General features: G+C 42.4%; 2 protein-coding genes across 3 annotated transcripts; both read left to right on the top strand.

Moving 5' to 3' along the window:
• The first annotated feature begins 977 nt into the window (after positions 1–977).
• On the top strand, positions 978–6681 carry LOC113023295 (inner centromere protein A). Of its 2 annotated transcripts, none has more exons than XM_026169321.1 (4): positions 978–1694; positions 1903–2322; positions 2821–3225; positions 5903–6681. In XM_026169321.1, the coding sequence occupies exons 1-4, from the start codon at positions 1451–1453 to the stop codon at positions 6235–6237; spliced, it is 1404 nt and encodes a 467-aa protein (XP_026025106.1). In that variant the 5' UTR covers positions 978–1450; the 3' UTR covers positions 6238–6681. The 2 variants fall into 2 exon arrangements, with proteins under 2 accessions (XP_026025106.1, XP_026025114.1); XM_026169329.1 differs by having other exon boundaries at positions 983–1276; positions 5903–6680.
• A 171-nt stretch (positions 6682–6852) lies between these two features.
• Positions 6853–17416, top strand: cog4 (component of oligomeric golgi complex 4). Its single transcript, XM_026169294.1, has 19 exons — positions 6853–7312; positions 8484–8566; positions 8663–8777; positions 9163–9337; positions 9530–9723; positions 11045–11150; positions 11233–11390; positions 11475–11533; positions 11621–11745; positions 11856–11974; positions 13899–14065; positions 14178–14343; positions 14734–14796; positions 14897–15010; positions 15579–15671; positions 15751–15834; positions 15936–16037; positions 16325–16453; positions 17011–17416. Exons 1-19 carry the CDS (start codon positions 7178–7180, stop codon positions 17143–17145), a joined length of 2322 nt encoding a protein of 773 aa, XP_026025079.1. The 5' UTR covers positions 6853–7177; the 3' UTR covers positions 17146–17416.
• The last annotated feature ends 186 nt before the right edge of the window (positions 17417–17602 follow it).

Genomic DNA, 17602 nt, shown 5'->3' with positions numbered 1-17602 from the left:
TGGTATTTGCTGTCGTATTCCCATGTATCATTGTGGTGTTGTTTGTTCTGTTGCTCTTGTTCTCTTCTGCTTGTTTTCTTTTTTCTTTCTCAGCAGGTGACCCAGGTGATTGATATATGCATTTTTTTCTTCTCTGCCCGTTCTGTTGGTTTTTGTCTTTTGCCCTTCTCCCCCGTCCCTCTTCTCAGCTGTTTCTCTTTCCCTCTTTCTTTCTCCCCTTCTTTCCCCCAGTCAAGTCTGTCCCGTATTCAGTAAGTGAAAATAAAAGAAACAATAAAAGGTGAATCAAATGGACCATTACGGCAAGGCTGGGATGGTCAATTTGGTAAAGTAAATCCGTTGGGCATCTTTCTTTGCCTTTAGACAACAATTCTGATGGCAAAAGAGCCAAACGGGACAGGCAAAAAAAAAAAAAAAAAAAAGAGCTCTCATTTTCACAAGTATACTCGAGCACACCTATTGTGTAGTCATAGAGATATAAAGCTAATTCCTTACTCACAAGGGGCCACCACATTAGGGCAGTTCCACATGCTTTGATTTTGTTAATTTTTACATTGTATGCCCTCCAAAGGGATATGTGTCTGCCCCCAGGATCAAACCGGGGATCTTTTATTTGTTAGGTGAACGTGTAAACAGCTACATCATAGAGTTATCATGATAGCTAGTTTATATTTATAGTATTATTTCCTTTGAACTTTATGTTATCAGTAAAATTTAGATTCCATTACGTTTTATTGTCTACGCAGTTTAGTTTTTAATAATTAGTTTCAGTGTTTGTTTGTTTAATTGTTTTTATTAACTCGGTTATTTAATTTTCATTCTTTCAGCATTCTCTTATTCTCCACGACCGGATTAAATAATCAGATTTTTAAAAGTCCACTGCATCTCCTAGATATCCTCATCATGATAATAAGAAAATATATTAAATAAAATTAAAAAATAAACTAATTTTTGAGTCGGGTTTAGTAAACATTTAAGATACGTCTACTTGTAATTGTCGCGAATCGCTATGAATCTGTTGCTTGTGGACGGTAGAGGCTGCCTAGGTAACCATCTTCCGTATTTACTACCGGGTCAGCAGCGGTAGCGACATGCTTTCATTGGTAGTTTTTTTCAGTCGTTCGCGTGGAAGCAACACTTCGCGTCGCCAGCGGTTATTCTGTCGCCTTTAGTAGCTGAAAGTCGCTGAAAGTCATTCACTTTCTATGGACTCCGGTCGCCACGTCGCTTCCAGTGTTGTCCCGCGGAAGACGACGGTTGATACCCCGGATATGACGTAGGGCTATTACATTTTCGTATGCTGCCTGCGCGTAGTATCAGCTAGGCTAGCACATCAAAAACAAATAAACTTCATTAATAGTACGGATAGCCGCAGAGTAATTATTCGTTCTGTACCGAGCCGTGGCATTTGACTCTTTATTCACAGCAGTGCCAACCTGTATCCACCGCGATGGTTCGGGCGCGTAGTAGTGTAGTTTGGAGTTTTTTCGAAAACAACGACTCGCGGTCTGTCCGTTGTCTTCTCTGCGCTCGTCACTTGCTCAAAAAAGGTTGTGGTTCCACCACTGCTATGCTGAGACACCTGCGTGTGAAGCATCCCACCGAGCTCTCCACGAGAAGTAACGGACCCGGATCTAAACCTGGCCCCGGGGAAGACCAGCACCATCGGGCGGAAGGAGAGCAGTTCTGCTCCGGTACAGCTCGTCAAACCATCTAAAGTGAACCCCAGCTTTGTGGGGACAGAAGTAGATATACTGTATAGTGTTTTAGAAAAAGGCCGCCAAAGGGTTAGGGTTAGTTAAGGATGAAAACCATATTCTATGTGTATTGAGCAGTCACTAAGTATTATCATGTAGCAGAATGTTCACCACTTAAATGTAACTTTGCCTCTTTCTTCTTCAGTGGAAGTGGCACTGGAGGACGATGAGGGTGGCACCATCACCGCAGTACACACAACTGGAATCAGCTCTTCTTTGAATGACCTCCTTCCACAGGAGGGTCCATCAGAAATAATAACACAAATGGAGACAAGTGATGAGCTCCCTGTGAAACGTTCACGACATCGCAGCGTGATCTGGAAACACTTTGATTGCTTGGACAATCTGAACGCCGTTCGTTGTCGCATCTGCATGAAGAAGCTGGTCGAAAGTGGTGGCGTCAGCAACCTGCGGCGACACTTGTCCTCAAAACATCCTAAGGTGTACTCTGAGCTGTTATCCACCCAGCAGTACCCACCAACACCCTTAAACTCCTCACAGGACTCAAACACTAACCCTGAGTCCGATGAGGCCTTATGGGGGACAGAGCAGAGTGATGCTCAAGGTAAGCTGTTTGACAGCCATATTAAAGTTTCACATCTACACAAACAAGAGATAACACCTTGCTTATCTTCCTCTTCAGTATCAAGGGAGGTAGCTAAAGTTCTGGATTGTTTTCCAGTGTTTAGTTTGATTTTTCCTTTCTAAGATCACTCGCTATGCTCCCAGTGGTCTTATATCTCTTTGTGATTGGTCAGATGCTGCCAGTGTCACACCTTTTCATGTATGTGTATCTATGAAAAGGAGAATAAAGAATCATTTGAAAGGATTTAGGCATTGATTATGCATATAATATGGTCTCCTTTTTATCTGAGTGACCAATACACACAAACTTAAGTGGCTCAAATTTATAACACACAAACAGCTGTGCATCTACATCTGGAAAAATAAGTGAACTGCTATAATGTGACTTCTTCTCTAAAGGCGACCTGGAGTCAGGTGTTCCATTTAAGGACATGAGGTATGAGTTGTGTGATTACAACTATGTTTTCTTTCTTTTCAGTGGAAGTCTTGTCGAAGGACAGAGACTCTGAGACAGTAACACTGGTGAATGAAACCGATAACAGTGTGGCTATCAACGGTATCTTAGACGCTTCCCACGGAAATCCAGCAGAACCTCAAACACACACAGAGGGGAGTGACGACCTTCCTGCAGGACGTCCACTACGCAGTACCATCTGGAGACACTTTGAGCGCTTGGACAGCCTGAACGCTGCTCGTTGCCGTATCTGCACGAAGAAGCTGAAGTGCGGGAAAAATAGCTCCAGTAATCTGCACCGACACATGTCAAAGAGACACCCAAACTTGCTGTTAGAGCAGGTGTCCAATGGGCTGCGTTTACCGGCGTTAAACTCATCTCCGGTCTCACATGCCAACAACAAGACGTCAGAGCAGAGACAGGCTCCAGGTATGATTTTATAGCTCACTGCTGTTTCACTCAGTCTACAGGAATGGTTATGATACAAATCTCTCCCTGTAAATGCTTCACTCTGTCAGCCCTGCTTGTGGTCGCATGGTCCTGTTTCTCCATGTAAATGTGTTCAAAGTAATTTTCTCAATTAAGAGGATGAATACACACAATACACACAATAAATAAATAAATAAATAAATATATATATATATATATATATATATATATATATATATATATATATATATATATATATATATATATATATTTATTTATTTATTAGGGGTGCAACGATACACAAAATTCACGGTTCAGTTCGATACTTTGGTGTCACGGTTCGATATTTTTTCGATACAAAAAAAAATGTTCATGCCTTTTTAATTTGTCATTTATTAAAATTATAAATATATATTTTAACACAAAAGTACAGTTTTTAAATTTAACCCTAACCCTTGTGCGTGTTGTTTTTTAGCTCGTCATATTGCAGCCACAGAAATTCTTTTGTCCATGAAACCATAAAGCTGCACTTTCTTTTTGCCTTATAGTCTGATTTGTCATAACTTCTCCGTTTTGTGGTAAGCTTTTCTTTGGCTGTCACTTCTTCACCCTGACCTGTCTTATTTGGCTCAGCAGAACTAAAATATATATCTGTCTGTGAAGGTTCTCAGTCATCCAGGTCATCGTAGTGAAATATATATCCTGCCACACTCACATAAGCTCAGCGATTCTCTGCGCGATCAACCTCTCACATGTTTAAGCTGCGGGAGATTTCACTTGTCATGTTTGCATAGTAAGCTAACAATTAATAAGACGATGTCAGAGGAATTGGTGCACAAATTATCATCACTCACAGATCAGTGCTGTCGCTCTCTATACACAGTTCGCGCGATTGCAAAGTGAAAGCAAAAAAACAAGCGCAAATTCAAACACAATTTCAATATGTCACATATTGACAGTGGCTCACCCAATGACATAATTACCCAGCTACATTTCTGAAAGAATGCAAAAGCATTGGCATATATTTTTCCTTCCTACAATAGCCCGACAGGCAGGGCAGAGATAGCCCCGGGACATCGGGCTAGCGATATTGCGAGCCCTGTATCTGATTGAGGAATCACTCATCTTTGGAAAAGAGAGTTTATTACAGAGAAATGTCTCTTTCCAAAATAAAAGCTATACTATCCGCTTCTTCTGGGCTATATTCTCAGCAGCATATTAAACATATCAGGTCTCCATAAGGAGAATCCTGTGCTAACAGCTGTCTAAATGACTCGGCTAAAGTTTGTAGCATGCATGCTTGTTGTTTTTGTCTTTGCACTAGGATGATGTCGGTGTAAATGTGCAGTCATATTCGTTGTGTTCCCACTAGTGCTTTCAGGTTAATCTCGTTGAAATAACCTTAACGCCACAACACGGCAAATCTCCGTTAACGAGCTACCCTATACAGAGGGGCTAGACGCCAACACGTCAACGAGCTAACTGCGCTAACACACTAGCTCCCACCCATGTAATTGAGCATTGCATGGCACATCCAACATACTGTTTTACTTTAGTCCATGACTCGCTTACCTTCAGGGTCATACGTCACATGAAAACCAAAATAATTCCAAACGCCAGATCTGAATGAGGGTGGGGAGGTCCACTTCTGTCTCGCTAGCTTGCCCTGCGCTCTTCCTTCTGACCATCCTGTCTGTGTTGAGTGCTCAGTGAATCTGCGTTCGACTACTCCGCCTAGGCTGCACTCTCGAGCCTAGGCGGAGTAGTCAAATGCAGATTCACTGAGCGCTCAACACAGACAGCATCGTCAGAAGGAAAGTTGATAAAATAAATTACAAATTTTGTATTGTTCTTTTTTTTTTCTCCCCTTTGGTTTTCTTTCTTTCTCTCCCCCTCTTTCTTTCATTCTTTCCCCCTGTCCTATCCCACAGTCATGTCTGTCCCGTTTGCAACTGAAAATAAAATAAATTCATAATTATAATAAAGGTCAATCAAATGGACCAATATGATGATCCACTTAAAATAAATCCTCTTGTCATCTTTCTTGGCCTCAAGACAACAATTCTGATGGCTATAGATCCAAACGGGACACAAAAAAAAAAAAAAAAATTGAAAAAAATTGTATTGTTCGATACATATGCGTACCGAACCGAAAGCACTGTATCGAACGGTTCAATATCGATATGAATATCGTTGCACCCCTAATATTTATATATATTTATATACATGTATTTATACGTGTGTGTGTGTGTGTGTGTGTGTGAGTGTGAGTGAGTGAGTGAGTGAGTGTAATGTGCCATTGCTCACACTCTGAACCGAAGAGAAAGGAAGAAAAGAACAGGCAGACCGAATGGGCTCGTGCTGATGCAGCCACTACTCTGTCTGCACTCCCTACTCTTTGGTTTAGAGAAATTTCCTTTTTACAAGACTGAAGTGCCATAGTCATTACTCCAAATTATGGCACAATTTGATATATAAATCTATATTTTGAGGACTTATTTTTTGTTCTTTTTTTCTTTACTTTAAATGTTTATCTGTTCCAAATACCTGTTATAACTCCCTCTGATTAAGAAAAATCAGTAGCAGCCCTTAAAAAGACACTTCAGTCCTGTTTTCCAGGTTTCCACTGTGCTGGAGGCTGTAATGAGCCTAAACCTGAGTCCTTCTCCTCTTGCAGGTGCATTGAAGATGTCTGAAGGAGAAAAGCGTACGCTCAAGAGGGAGAGAGAGCTGATAGAAGCTCTGAGGAGAACGCAGAAGGAGGAGGCTCGGACTCTGGAGCATCAGAGGGAGCTGCTGGAGAAGCTGCGTGCAGCTAGTGCCAGAGAGGCAGCAGCAGAGAGGGAGCAAATCGAGTCTCTGAGGAAAGCACAGCAGGAGGAAGCCAACGACTTAAGTAGACAGCGAGAGGAGCTGCAGAAGGAAAAGGAAGAACTACAGAAGAAATGGGAAGAACTCCAGCAGGAAAGAGAAGAGCTCCTGCTGTTTTCCAGAGAGCAGCAAGTCTCTTGATTTTAACTTTGATGAATGCAGCCAGCATTGCTTAAAACACAAAATGCTCTGAATTTGTTTTAGTAAAATATGAAAATTTGAAAACAATAGGTGTGCAGTGGTTTGTTTGGGTTTCTTTTGTTACGGCTTCATCCTGGTATTTAATCCAGGACCCCATCTCACCTTGCAAAGCCACAAAAAGCAACTTTCAGTTAACTTTTCCCTTTAAAGATACCAAGAATATCATATAGCTCAGACATAAAAATATGTTTTTAATACCATAGTAGGTGGGGATGATCTGCCAATGGCTTTCCAGGACAATATACAATAATGGTGGTGACGTGTGCTGGTCTATGCATTACATTTAACCCTCTACCGTAAACTATTATCAAGTTAATACAGAAATTTTCTCTTTTCATTAAGCAAACTTGAGAGCCACAAAACTGCTTTTGTTCATTCACATTTTTAGCAAATAATTAGATGTTATTAAAATGTGTACTTGGTTAAATAAATCTTGGTTTATGCTTGTACATCATCTCATATGCGTCTGTAAACCTTTATACACCAATTTCCTTCCGTAGTTTTAGCCCCATACGGTCTCTCCGTTCACTGAGAAGTGTCGCAGTAGCGCCCTCTAGGGGACCAGTTTCGGTGCTGTGGGTTTGTGAGCATGCGTGGTGGTACGTGAAAAGTTTCTCCCCGAGTAACAGTTGTCAGGCACTTGTGTAAAAATGCTGACCTATCCTCACCACTAACAGACTTTAATATGTAATAAAATTTATATATTTATATTATACTTGGTTAAATATAACGTTGTCGACACGGTTATGATTTTAAGACGAGTTCGTCTTCTCTAAAGACCCGATAATAATGCGCCGAAACGCTGCCTGGCAGACTAATCACGGGGAATAGTAACAAAAATGATGACGTTGGCTTCTGTGTCCTGTTCCGGTGGCGGAAGATGGCTGACGGTGGACCCATAACAGCGAGAAGATGCGACTCCAGCTCTCTGTCCTCTGTGAGTATGGACACCATCTCCGCCCTGACGGAGCTGGAGGACCTGGAGAAAATTTACCAGCAGCTCTGCGAGGAGGAGGTTCGTACCAATGGCCGCTGACGGTGGTTTGTTTGCGACATACAGGTGCTGTCGTCATCCACGTAAACTTAACAGGCGCTCCTCCTCAAACCGCTGCTGAGAAGGATGTCTGCTTTAATAGATATTCACAAAAACAGCAAGCTTTAATAATAGTTTACTGTCATCAGTAGGAATGCAGTCATGCACCGTGTCACTTCATATTTATTGTTTTTCCTGTTAAATCACCATGGATCGCCTTCTTCCTGCTATCAGTTGTTTCCCAGTATTTGTTGTCGCTTCGTTTTTTCATTAAGTTTTAATGTGTTTATATTCAACAAGCTCCTACTTACATACATAACTCCTTTACTGCCTTTTAGAGGTGGGCAGATCGATCCAAATATCTAGTGTCGATTCCAAAACTAATATTGATATTGGATCGATACCTACTCCAGCATCCTGCGTTTTTCGCACCCATCAGATAAAAACCAGACTTTCGAGAAACACATGTCCTTAAGTCAAATACAGCCAATCAGCAATGTGAATATGCAAGATGTTTGTCTCATCAGTCATGGTATATGATGACAGAGATGGACGAATTTACCCTTAAGTAGACCTGAATTTACAGTGTATTGTCTGAATGTTGGGGCAGAAACTGAGACTCATCAGACGAGGCAGCGTTGTTCCAGTGTTCTGTGCTCCAGTTTTGGTGATGCTGACAGGACTGCTGTTGTAGGTTCTTCTTCAAATGATTATTTCAATTACTGTTGCCTTCCCATCAGCTTGAAGCCCATTCTCCTTTGACCTCTGGAATCGGCAAGGTATTTTCTCCCAGAGATCTGCTGCTCACTGGATATTTCCTGTTCTTCAAACCAATCTCTGTAAACTTTAGAGATGGTTATGTGGAAAAATCTCAGTGGATCTGTAGTTTCTGTAATACTCATACCTGTCTGACACCAACAACCATCCCATGCTGAAAATAACTTAATTCACCTTTTGTCCCCATTCTGATAGTCATTTGAACTTAAGTAGGCTGTCTTAGTTACATCTACATGGCTAGATGAACTGAATGTGATTGCCTGATTAAATATTTGGATAAATGAGCAGTTGTACCTAATGAAGTGTGGATAAAGTAATGTGAGTTGTGGGAACTCTATAAAGTAAAAAACTGGTCTTTGTTTTGTTTTTATTGCAGAAAGAGGTGGAAACAGAGCTGGACAGACTGGTAGGGCAGGAGGGGGTCATTCACACTAAAATGCTGGCACTACACAGGATGGGGTACACACAAAATCAGCTGCTGGTCTAAAGTATTTAAATGCTAATCTGTGATGTGTTGTACTGAGAAAAAAAATGCTTTCTCTCTTTGCTCTGCAGACCCAACCTCCAGCTGATTGGAGGAGATGCCAGCCAGCTGTCGGGCATGATCACTTTTACCTGCAGCCTGGCTGAAAACGTCAGCCGTAAAGTACGACAACTAGACCTGGCAAAGGTGAGCATGCATACATTTTAAAGCACCTCCATCAGACCCGCTCAAAATCAGCAGTTTTTGTTTTGCTCTTTTTTTTTTTTTTTTGCTTTTTGGCACTATAACTTGCAAATTTAAAACCAACAAACTTGTACCTTTGAAGTATGCAAAACATAGTATTTTTTTACCGTACTTGTTACAGGATTTTGGAGACCTTGTAACTTTATAAGGACAGGAGATGGCTTCATGAAATTTACAACCATCTTTGAACATCAATAAAAGATGTTAGCATGTGAAAGGTCTCCTTTTAGGCCATCATTTTGATACCAGGTTCATTTTCTAGGCGTGACTCTTTCTGGGTCAAAACAGCTTTGATTTCTGAACATGTATCTCATTTGATTTCCCTCAGACGCGGCTATATAACGTCATCCAGCGTGCCGATGATATCCTCGACCTGAAATTCTGCACAGACGGGGTGCAGACAGCTCTGCGTAATGAAGATTACGAACAGGCTGCTGCTCACATCCATCGATACCTGTCTCTGGACCAGTCTGTTATCGAGCTGAGCAGGCAGGGAGAAGAAAGTATGGAGCCTCTTGTTCTACATCAGCATGCAATCTTAAACTGCAGGCTTAGGGTTAATTAAGCAAATGGAAAATGCAGTTACAGTTGATTTGAAAAATAAAGCTCCATATAGCAGTTAAAGTCGTTACATTAAGGTTTGGGTAAGTGCCACAAAGATACACTAACACTACCATTTCATCACGTCTGCACAGGCAGCGCTGTGGACGCCAGTCTGGTCCTACTGCAGGAAGCAGAGCAGAAACTAAAGGTCATTGTTGCAGAGAAGCTTGATGAAGCCGTAGCAGCAGTCGACCTGGCACAGGTGGAAAGGTTTTTCAAGATCTTCCCTCTTCTTGGCCTCCACCAGCAAGGCCTCGCTCGATTTGGCCAGTATCTCTGCAGTCAGGTCAGTAATGAAAACAAGTCCTTTATATTTGCTGCTTTAACTTAAAGAAAGCTGAATCTCATTAATCACAAACCACTTAAACATAAAGAGAGATCCGTGCATGCTGGCTGGTTCCGTGTGTGTGGATGAAAATTAAGGGGGGATGTGGATCCAGATTTGGCTTAATGGGGACATTACAATTCAGCGGTGATAGCACATTGGCAGTCCATGAGAGAGTGTCCAAAGTATGTGGAACAGCCCGTCAATGGACCACTCTTCATCTGTCAGCCAGCCAAGGAGACAAGTAAAGTTATAACGTTCAAAGAGCTGAAGTGAAACCGAGAGTTAAAAACAGAGAAAAGTGTCACTGCAGCCGCTGTTTGTGCTTTTCATGCTGTATTTTTTAATCTTTGGTGTTTGTTTCTCGCTGTTCTCGTTCCCGGTGATTTTCACTGCTGCTCCCTTCAGTGTTCCAGCCCGCTTTACAACCAGTGGTTGAAAACGCCTGTCTGCAAGGCTCTCCATAAGCAAATACACAGACAGCGGTAGCACAAAATTAAGCATAACTCATCATAGGTGGTGACCCTAACTGTAGACTTATGCTATTGTGTGTTATTTATGCATCATAAATTTCTTTTCTATTTTTCCTTAAATGTTTTGCTTTTCATCAAAGGATAGGTTTGGGGTTGGGTTCTTCACCAGTGATCAGTTAAAAGTTGTCTGGTTTACTGATGAAGGTCACCTGCCAGCAAACCAGAATGGGTTCACCGGTGGGGGTTTTACTTTGTTGTGAACACAGACAGCTGCAGAGACTACAGACGTACAGTCATTGTAATGTAACACATGTGTAATTGGTGTTGTTGTAGTGTAGTCCACATGGATGCCATTATTTAAAAAAAAAGAGAAAAAAAAGGGCAGGTACGTCACGCAGACCCAAGTAGACCTCAGCGGACTCACAGATATGGAAACTAACCTCACCTCCTGCATGCTGGCTTGCCGTGCCAGCCCTTGGTCGCTCTATGACAGTGATTTTCAACCACAAAGGAAGGAAACAGTATGGTTTAAAAAGGCACAAGTAGTCACACATTGATTCTAAATGCGGGGATGCTTATCTGTTTATTAGGTTTTTGTACATAAAGATTCATATTTTTAACATAGCAGCTTAGTTTGAGTGACATGAGGGCAGTTGTGGCTGTAATAGTGGCCTTAGTCGAGGTGCATATTTTCTTTTTGTCTCCTATTTATGCATTTCATCACACTTGTAATTTCAGTTTATCCTGATTTGAGTCATGTATTTTAGTCTGCTACAATATGTCATTTTGATTCACACACTCTCACACAGCTTGCCTCCAAAGCTGAGGAGAACCTGCTGCTAGCGACTGGAGCAGATCTGGGTGAGAAGAGAGCTCTGCTGATATTTGCAGACACGCTAACGCTGCTGCTGGAAGGTGAGAAAACACAGACTGTGCGTGTCTGCCTGAATTCCCCTTTGCATGCTCTCTCCACCCGTGTGCTGGTTTGCGTTCACAGGTATCGCTCGCGTTGTGGAGACCCATCAGCCAATCGTAGAGACGTACTACGGTCCAGGCCATTTGTACACGCTCATCACTCACCTGCAGCAGGAATGTGATCGCCAGGCCCAGAAAATAGTTGACAGCTTCATCCAGCAGAGAGGATACCACACCAAGGTGTGTGTGAGACGCCGGCGCTGCGTCACATGGTTGCTTTCACTGCGTCCCTGACCCGGCTGTGACCTTGAATCTGCTCTTTAGTTTCAGGTCGTCCAAAGCAGCATGATGAAGAGTGTTCCAGGGGAGAGGATCGAGCCAAGGTGCGTGTGTTTGTCTAAGCGGGATGCTGCATTTCCTACATGTTTGAGGGTTTATATTTTTGTTTATACCTCTTCGTCCGCAAACAGGGAGCTGGATCCCGTCCTGGCAGAAGTCACTCTGATGAACGCGAGGGCGGAGCTCTACCTGCGCTTTCTACGTCGCCGCGTGATGGCCGACTTTGAAGTTGGGGACGCTCAGAGCATCACGCAGGGTAGCTTCATGTGTGATTTTCTTTTTCTTTTCTTTTTTTAATTCAAATGTGAATGTAAAGAAGTGTGCAGTTGAAAATGTGTGTTTTCCCCTCCGTGTTTAAACACACAGAGCATCAGCAGAACGTGGAGAAGCTGCTGAAACACTGCCTGCTGAGCACAACGATGCAGGAGCTGATTGGTTATTACATTCCCATGGAAGAGTACTACATGAGAGAGTCTGTCAACAAGGTCAGCTGAGTGCAGTGTTATTTCTGTACTTCAAAGACTCAGTTCACTCATCGAAGACTGTTTATGTGTCCGCTGCACTGACACAAACGTGAAAAGGTTGTGTAACATTTCTGTGGATGTGCAGGGAGCTGTACATGTCGAGTCTGAGGTTAATAAAAAAAAAGCTTAAATTCTGCAGGTCACCCTCTGCTTCAGGCTACATTAGCTGCTGATAGTATAATGCACTCAGATGACAGACCAAACTGTGGCGGTCATGTTGCATTATGGGTAATGTACACATCTGTTTTAGAAAGGGAAAGAGAATATGAGGGATTTAAAAAAAAATTTTTAAAAAAGGCAGCTGGCTGGTTTTATGTGCAAATTCATCAGCATTTTCTTACTTGAATTTACCTGTGATTTCACTGCAAACATTAAAAATTGCTTAGATTACCAGAGAGCAGATGAGTCCCAAAGTGTGGCCTGCAGCCCCCTGGTGGGCTGTGAAGGTATTGCCAAAGGTTAATTGGCAATAAATACAGGCTGTGTCAAAAAGATTTATTCAATTTCAAAAGGTTGTATTTTTTTAAAGCAGTGGACATTTTAAATTTAAACATTTTATTTAAAAATTTAACACCATCTGCTTCTTGGAGTTTGTGTTTTTGTTGGGGGTTTTAAGCTATCGTCACTCCTGAGCAAATGCTTTGCTTCTCTCTTGAAAAAGGTTTACAGCTTTCCCTAGTGGAACAGTTCAGAGCATACATATTTCCTTCATCAGGGTTTCTTAACCTTTTCCCTGCACTTTAGAATGCCCAAAAACTTCACACATCAACTGTTTCTCATTTATGATTAGTGATGAAAAAAAGGCTCGGCGGTGCTCGTGTAATACAAGACAAGACAGGTCAGCCGGATAGATCAGCAATTTCCTGTTTGTTTACTTTTCCTGAAACAGTTATGTGCATTAATTTAACGTAGTTTTACTCCACATTCATCCCCTGGTTGTCCACCCTGGCCGTGCAGAAGATCTGTGCCTTACATAGAAAAATGAGGACATTTCAGCATATGCTAATTATAAATAGACAGACAGACTGATTCTCATTCAGTCGTGTCCTGAATGTGACAGTAATTTTACATGTGTTTGATGACTCGCAGGTCTGGCAATGAAATGGCTATAGTGACATTTTTAAAAACAAAATGTAATATTTGTAGACAAGATCTGAATATACTCCAAACATGCATCCAAAAACTTGACTCTTTAACACCCGAGTATCAAACAGGATGTCTGACTTATAAATAAAATATTTCTCATGTTTCTGGAACAGTTTAAAGTTTCTCTTTAGCCCAAACTTGTAGAAGAGCAACGGTAACGACAGCAGTACCTTGTCACTGCTTGTGCTACTGTATGATAAAGTCAAGTTGCTCATTTTACATCAGAGGCAACATACACTTTGATCTTAGATGGGCCGGACAAGTAAAAATACCCCTTTTGTCACTATAAAAATGTGTTAACTACACATTAAATACCTAAGATATCTCAATATAAATACAAAAATGTAATATTAGAAAAAATGCCATTTCATCTTTAGATCTAATTTTTCTACCTTTTTTTTTTTTTTAATGCGTTTGAGTAAATAAAAGAAATCTGTCAGCACCACTCTTTGTGTCTACATTTATAAGAAAATTCTGGTAGCTCATCGCCCAGACTGTCCTGTAATTATAAAGTTTTTGTTAATTCCCTAAAAACCTCCTGTTTTTATTACTTATGCACACATTGTGCATAAATCTGTGCACACATTCGAAACAAAAACCGTTTGCATATTATACAGTGAAAAAAAGAGTAACTTTCTATCATTTTACTGTTTATGTGTTACCTTATTACTGTAGTATAAAGTAACTTCACGTTTTTTATTTATTCGTTACCATGTTATTAACTCCTCTCCTCCCCCAGGCTGTTGCTATGGACACATACGAAAAGGGACAGCTGACCAGCAGCATGGTGGACGACTGTTTCTACATTGTGAAAAAGTGCATCAGCAGAGCTTTATCGAGTTCCAGCATCGACTGCCTCTGTGCGATGATCAACCACGCCAACTCCGTGCTGGAGTCTGACTTCAGGTCGCTCGCTCATTTTCTACCTCTTTAAAATCCTGGTTTTGTTTGGTTTTACACATTTATTACATTGACACGTGCCCCTTTCCTGCCTCATCTGCCTCTTCTCACCCGTCAGGGAGGTGTTGTATAACAAGCTGCGGCAGGGCTTCCCGGCTACAACACTGCAGGACATCCAGCGTGGTGTCAGCAGCGCGGTCAGTCTGATGCAGAGCAGCTTACAGCAGGGCAAGTTCAACACGCTGGGCATCGAGAGCACCGAAGACGCCAAGGCTGCGTTCCTGGTGAGACCGCTCGACACAGAAATACTTGCCTCACTCGTAGAGCAGTTCCTTAGAAGTCTTTGTCAGACTGTAAGATAAATGAATCGCTCACATCTGCTGTATAAGCCCTTTAAAAAAGAGCTCAGCAGTAATTTAAAGGAGGAATCGAATGAATGAGCTAAGTGAGTAGCGCTTTAATTTTTAAAATGGCTCTTTGTTAAAACAAGAGCGACTTCAAAAACCTTTTTAATATCATTATAAATTGAAATTAAGAAACACTTAAAGGCTTATAACTACCAGCTGAGGCAGGAGATGTCAAAATACCTCATCTCCAGCAGATTATAGTTTTTAAAGCAGGACTGAGTCACGCTGGCTGTAAGAATCCTTCATTTGCACTCGTCCCCCACTCAGGTGACCCTGAATAACGTCGAGGTGTGCAGTGAGAACATCACAACTTTAAAGAGGAACCTGGAGGTGAGTTTGTGCCACAGCTCTTCCTTTCTCCTGTTCATCGCGTTATTTTTATTTTTCTCCCCAGAAATAAAAAAAAAATGTCAATTTTCTTTCCGGTCAGAACGACTGCTCCAAGTTGTTCAGTCAGGGGGTCGGCTCTGGAGAGCAAGCCAAGATTGAGAGCTGTTTGTCCGACCTTGTCAGCACGTCCACAAAGTTCAAAGATCTATTACAGGTTGGACGTGCACGCAGACACACACACACACCACATGCTTGTCTGCACAGACTTGTATATTTTCTTAATTGGAGTGGGAGCCTCAGGATGGAGAACTGTTGTTAGACCAGAGAGCGCCGTGGAGGGAGAGCTCTTATTTATTTAACAAGTCACAGGAGATCTAGAAGCGCAGCTTTAATGAGATCTTTTAATAAAGCCCTGTTTTCGAGGAGGTGCGTGTCGTTGTTGTGCAACCCCGGGGATACTCCGGGCGTGGCTGCCTGACATCCGGCTCCAATGAAGCAGATTGCACCTGCTCCACACGGTGCTTATGATTCCAGAAAATGCATCCCAGAAACAAGTTTTTGCTTCGTGTTGGCGCTGGAGAAGGCAAAGACTGGAACAGCATAGAGCACCCAGTCAGTTACTAAAATAACAGACCTCGTGCTCCCGGGGTATCCCAGTATCCCGTGAAAACATGACAAACCCACAACCCGTGTGCTTCCAGAATAAAGAGAAATGGAAAGAACTAAGAATTTATTTATTTATTTTTTAAGGTCAGGTATTTGTCTTTGGTTTTCTTTCACAGGAGGGTCTGACGGAGCTAAACACAACAGCCATAAAGCCTCAGGTCAAACCCTGGATCAGCAGCTTCCTGTCCATCTCACATAACATAGAGGAGGTAACGCTTTCACCTTTCTGCACACGAATAAATCAGAGGTTACAGAACGTCTTGCTGCAACTGTCTGCATCCCTCACAGGAGGAGTTTAATGACTATGAAGCTAATGACCCCTGGGTGCAGCAGCTCATCGTCAACTTGGAGCAGCTGATGACAGAGTTTAAGGTGTCTTTTAAGATTTGACTTTGTGTTTACCGGCTAAAGATACTCTTCCTCACTGTTTAGTAAACTTCTCTTCTCGTCTTCTGATCTGAACTCCCCGCCAGATGGCCCTCTCCCCGGTCATCTACGACACGCTGACCAGCCTGATGACCAGTCTGATAGCTATTGAAATGGAGAAGACGGTCCTCAAATGCTCGTTCAGCAGGGTGAGGCGCTTAGCTTGGCCACTGGGTGGCAGCGAGCTGCTTGTGCGTCACGTCACTGACACTCCCGTGAAGAAAGGCCTCCAATAATTTATTAATGAGTTCAGAAAGGCCTGTAGCAGAGGGTGCTTCCTTCTGGCACGGCAGCTTCTTCCTATTTTTGTGCAGCATGTTTTTACATAACCTCTAAATAAATTATGACACAATGTAGAACATATAGTCCTAAAAAAGAAAGTTGCCATGTACGTAAAACGCACCCACAGATGTTATTTTTGACTTTTCTGTTGTAGCTCGGGGGGCTCCAGTTTGATAAAGAGCTCCGGTCTCTCGTGGCGTACCTCACAACCGTGACAACTTGGACCATCAGAGACAAGTTCGCTCGCCTCACACAGATGGCCACCATTCTCAACCTTGAGCGGGTAATTTAGACTGTTTTAGAAACACACACACCATTTATGGGGGCTTAGCACCAGTGATGGATTGTAACTAACAATGTTTTTGCTATTGGGAAATATCTATGTGACAGCTTTAGCTGCTATCCATCCATTCTCTTCCGCTTATCCAATTTAAGGTCGCAGGGGGGCTAGAGCCTATCCCAGCTGTCATAGGGTGAGAGGCGGGGTACACCCTGAGCAGGACACCATTAGCTACGAGTTGCTTTCATTAACCTGGCTTTAGCCTACCTGATACAGCAATGAAATGTGGCCTGCTGGCTTAAATGCAGGAGTTCTTTCCCCTGTATAAGTCAATTTTTGGTATTCCTTTCCCCAAAGAAGTCGCCAGTCAGTATCACATTGTTAACTGGGATTTCTTTTATTCTTTTTGTCTCATAGCATGTTTAGAAATGACAAGAACAATGGGCTCATGTGGTTTCCACAGAGTGTGGACCACTCGTGCTTTCTGTCATACTGTTGTGAGCTGGAGAAAACACCAAAAATAACTGAAGTTACTATTACTTTACCGATTTCTTCTGCAGGTAACTGAGATCTTGGATTACTGGGGCACTAATTCAGGTCCCCTGACGTGGCGACTGACGCCGGCAGAGGTGCGTCAGGTCCTGGCGCTCCGCATCGACTTCCGAAGCGAGGACATTAAGAGGCTGCGGCTGTAACCCTCGGAACTGGTGTGCGGGTGCCTTCGATTGCTGTGAGAGTTTTCACTGCAGAACTCTGTTTGCAGTACGGACAAGCCGAGGATTTCTTTTTATCTGAATTCTTTGGGGGGGTTCAGACCTTCTGCTCTTCACCCCTGACTGATGACAGTCTATATCATTATAGCCGGGCTTTTATGGGGCAGGGATTTTGACGAATTTGATAGGAATTAACTGTAAAATATGAGAACGTTCTGTTAAATGTTTAATTAAAAGCGTGACTGTGTAATTATATCTCAGTGGGAGTTTAACCTGTAACTGGCTCTGAGAAACGAGGACACACTGGGACTGAGGAGCGGCGCTCTGCGGCTCTCAGTGAAACAGAGCAGTAATGAACATCGTACCCATTAAACTGACAGAAGCAGGTCAGACAGCTGATCCAGCCTAGTCATTCAATATATGAATAGCTCCTTGTCTA

Source organism: Astatotilapia calliptera, chromosome 1 (assembly GCF_900246225.1).
Source record: "Astatotilapia calliptera chromosome 1, fAstCal1.2, whole genome shotgun sequence".
Taxonomy (NCBI): Eukaryota; Metazoa; Chordata; class Actinopteri; order Cichliformes; family Cichlidae; genus Astatotilapia; species Astatotilapia calliptera.
The sequence above is the reverse complement of the archived record's forward strand: the minus strand, read 5'-3'. Positions and strand labels throughout refer to the sequence as shown.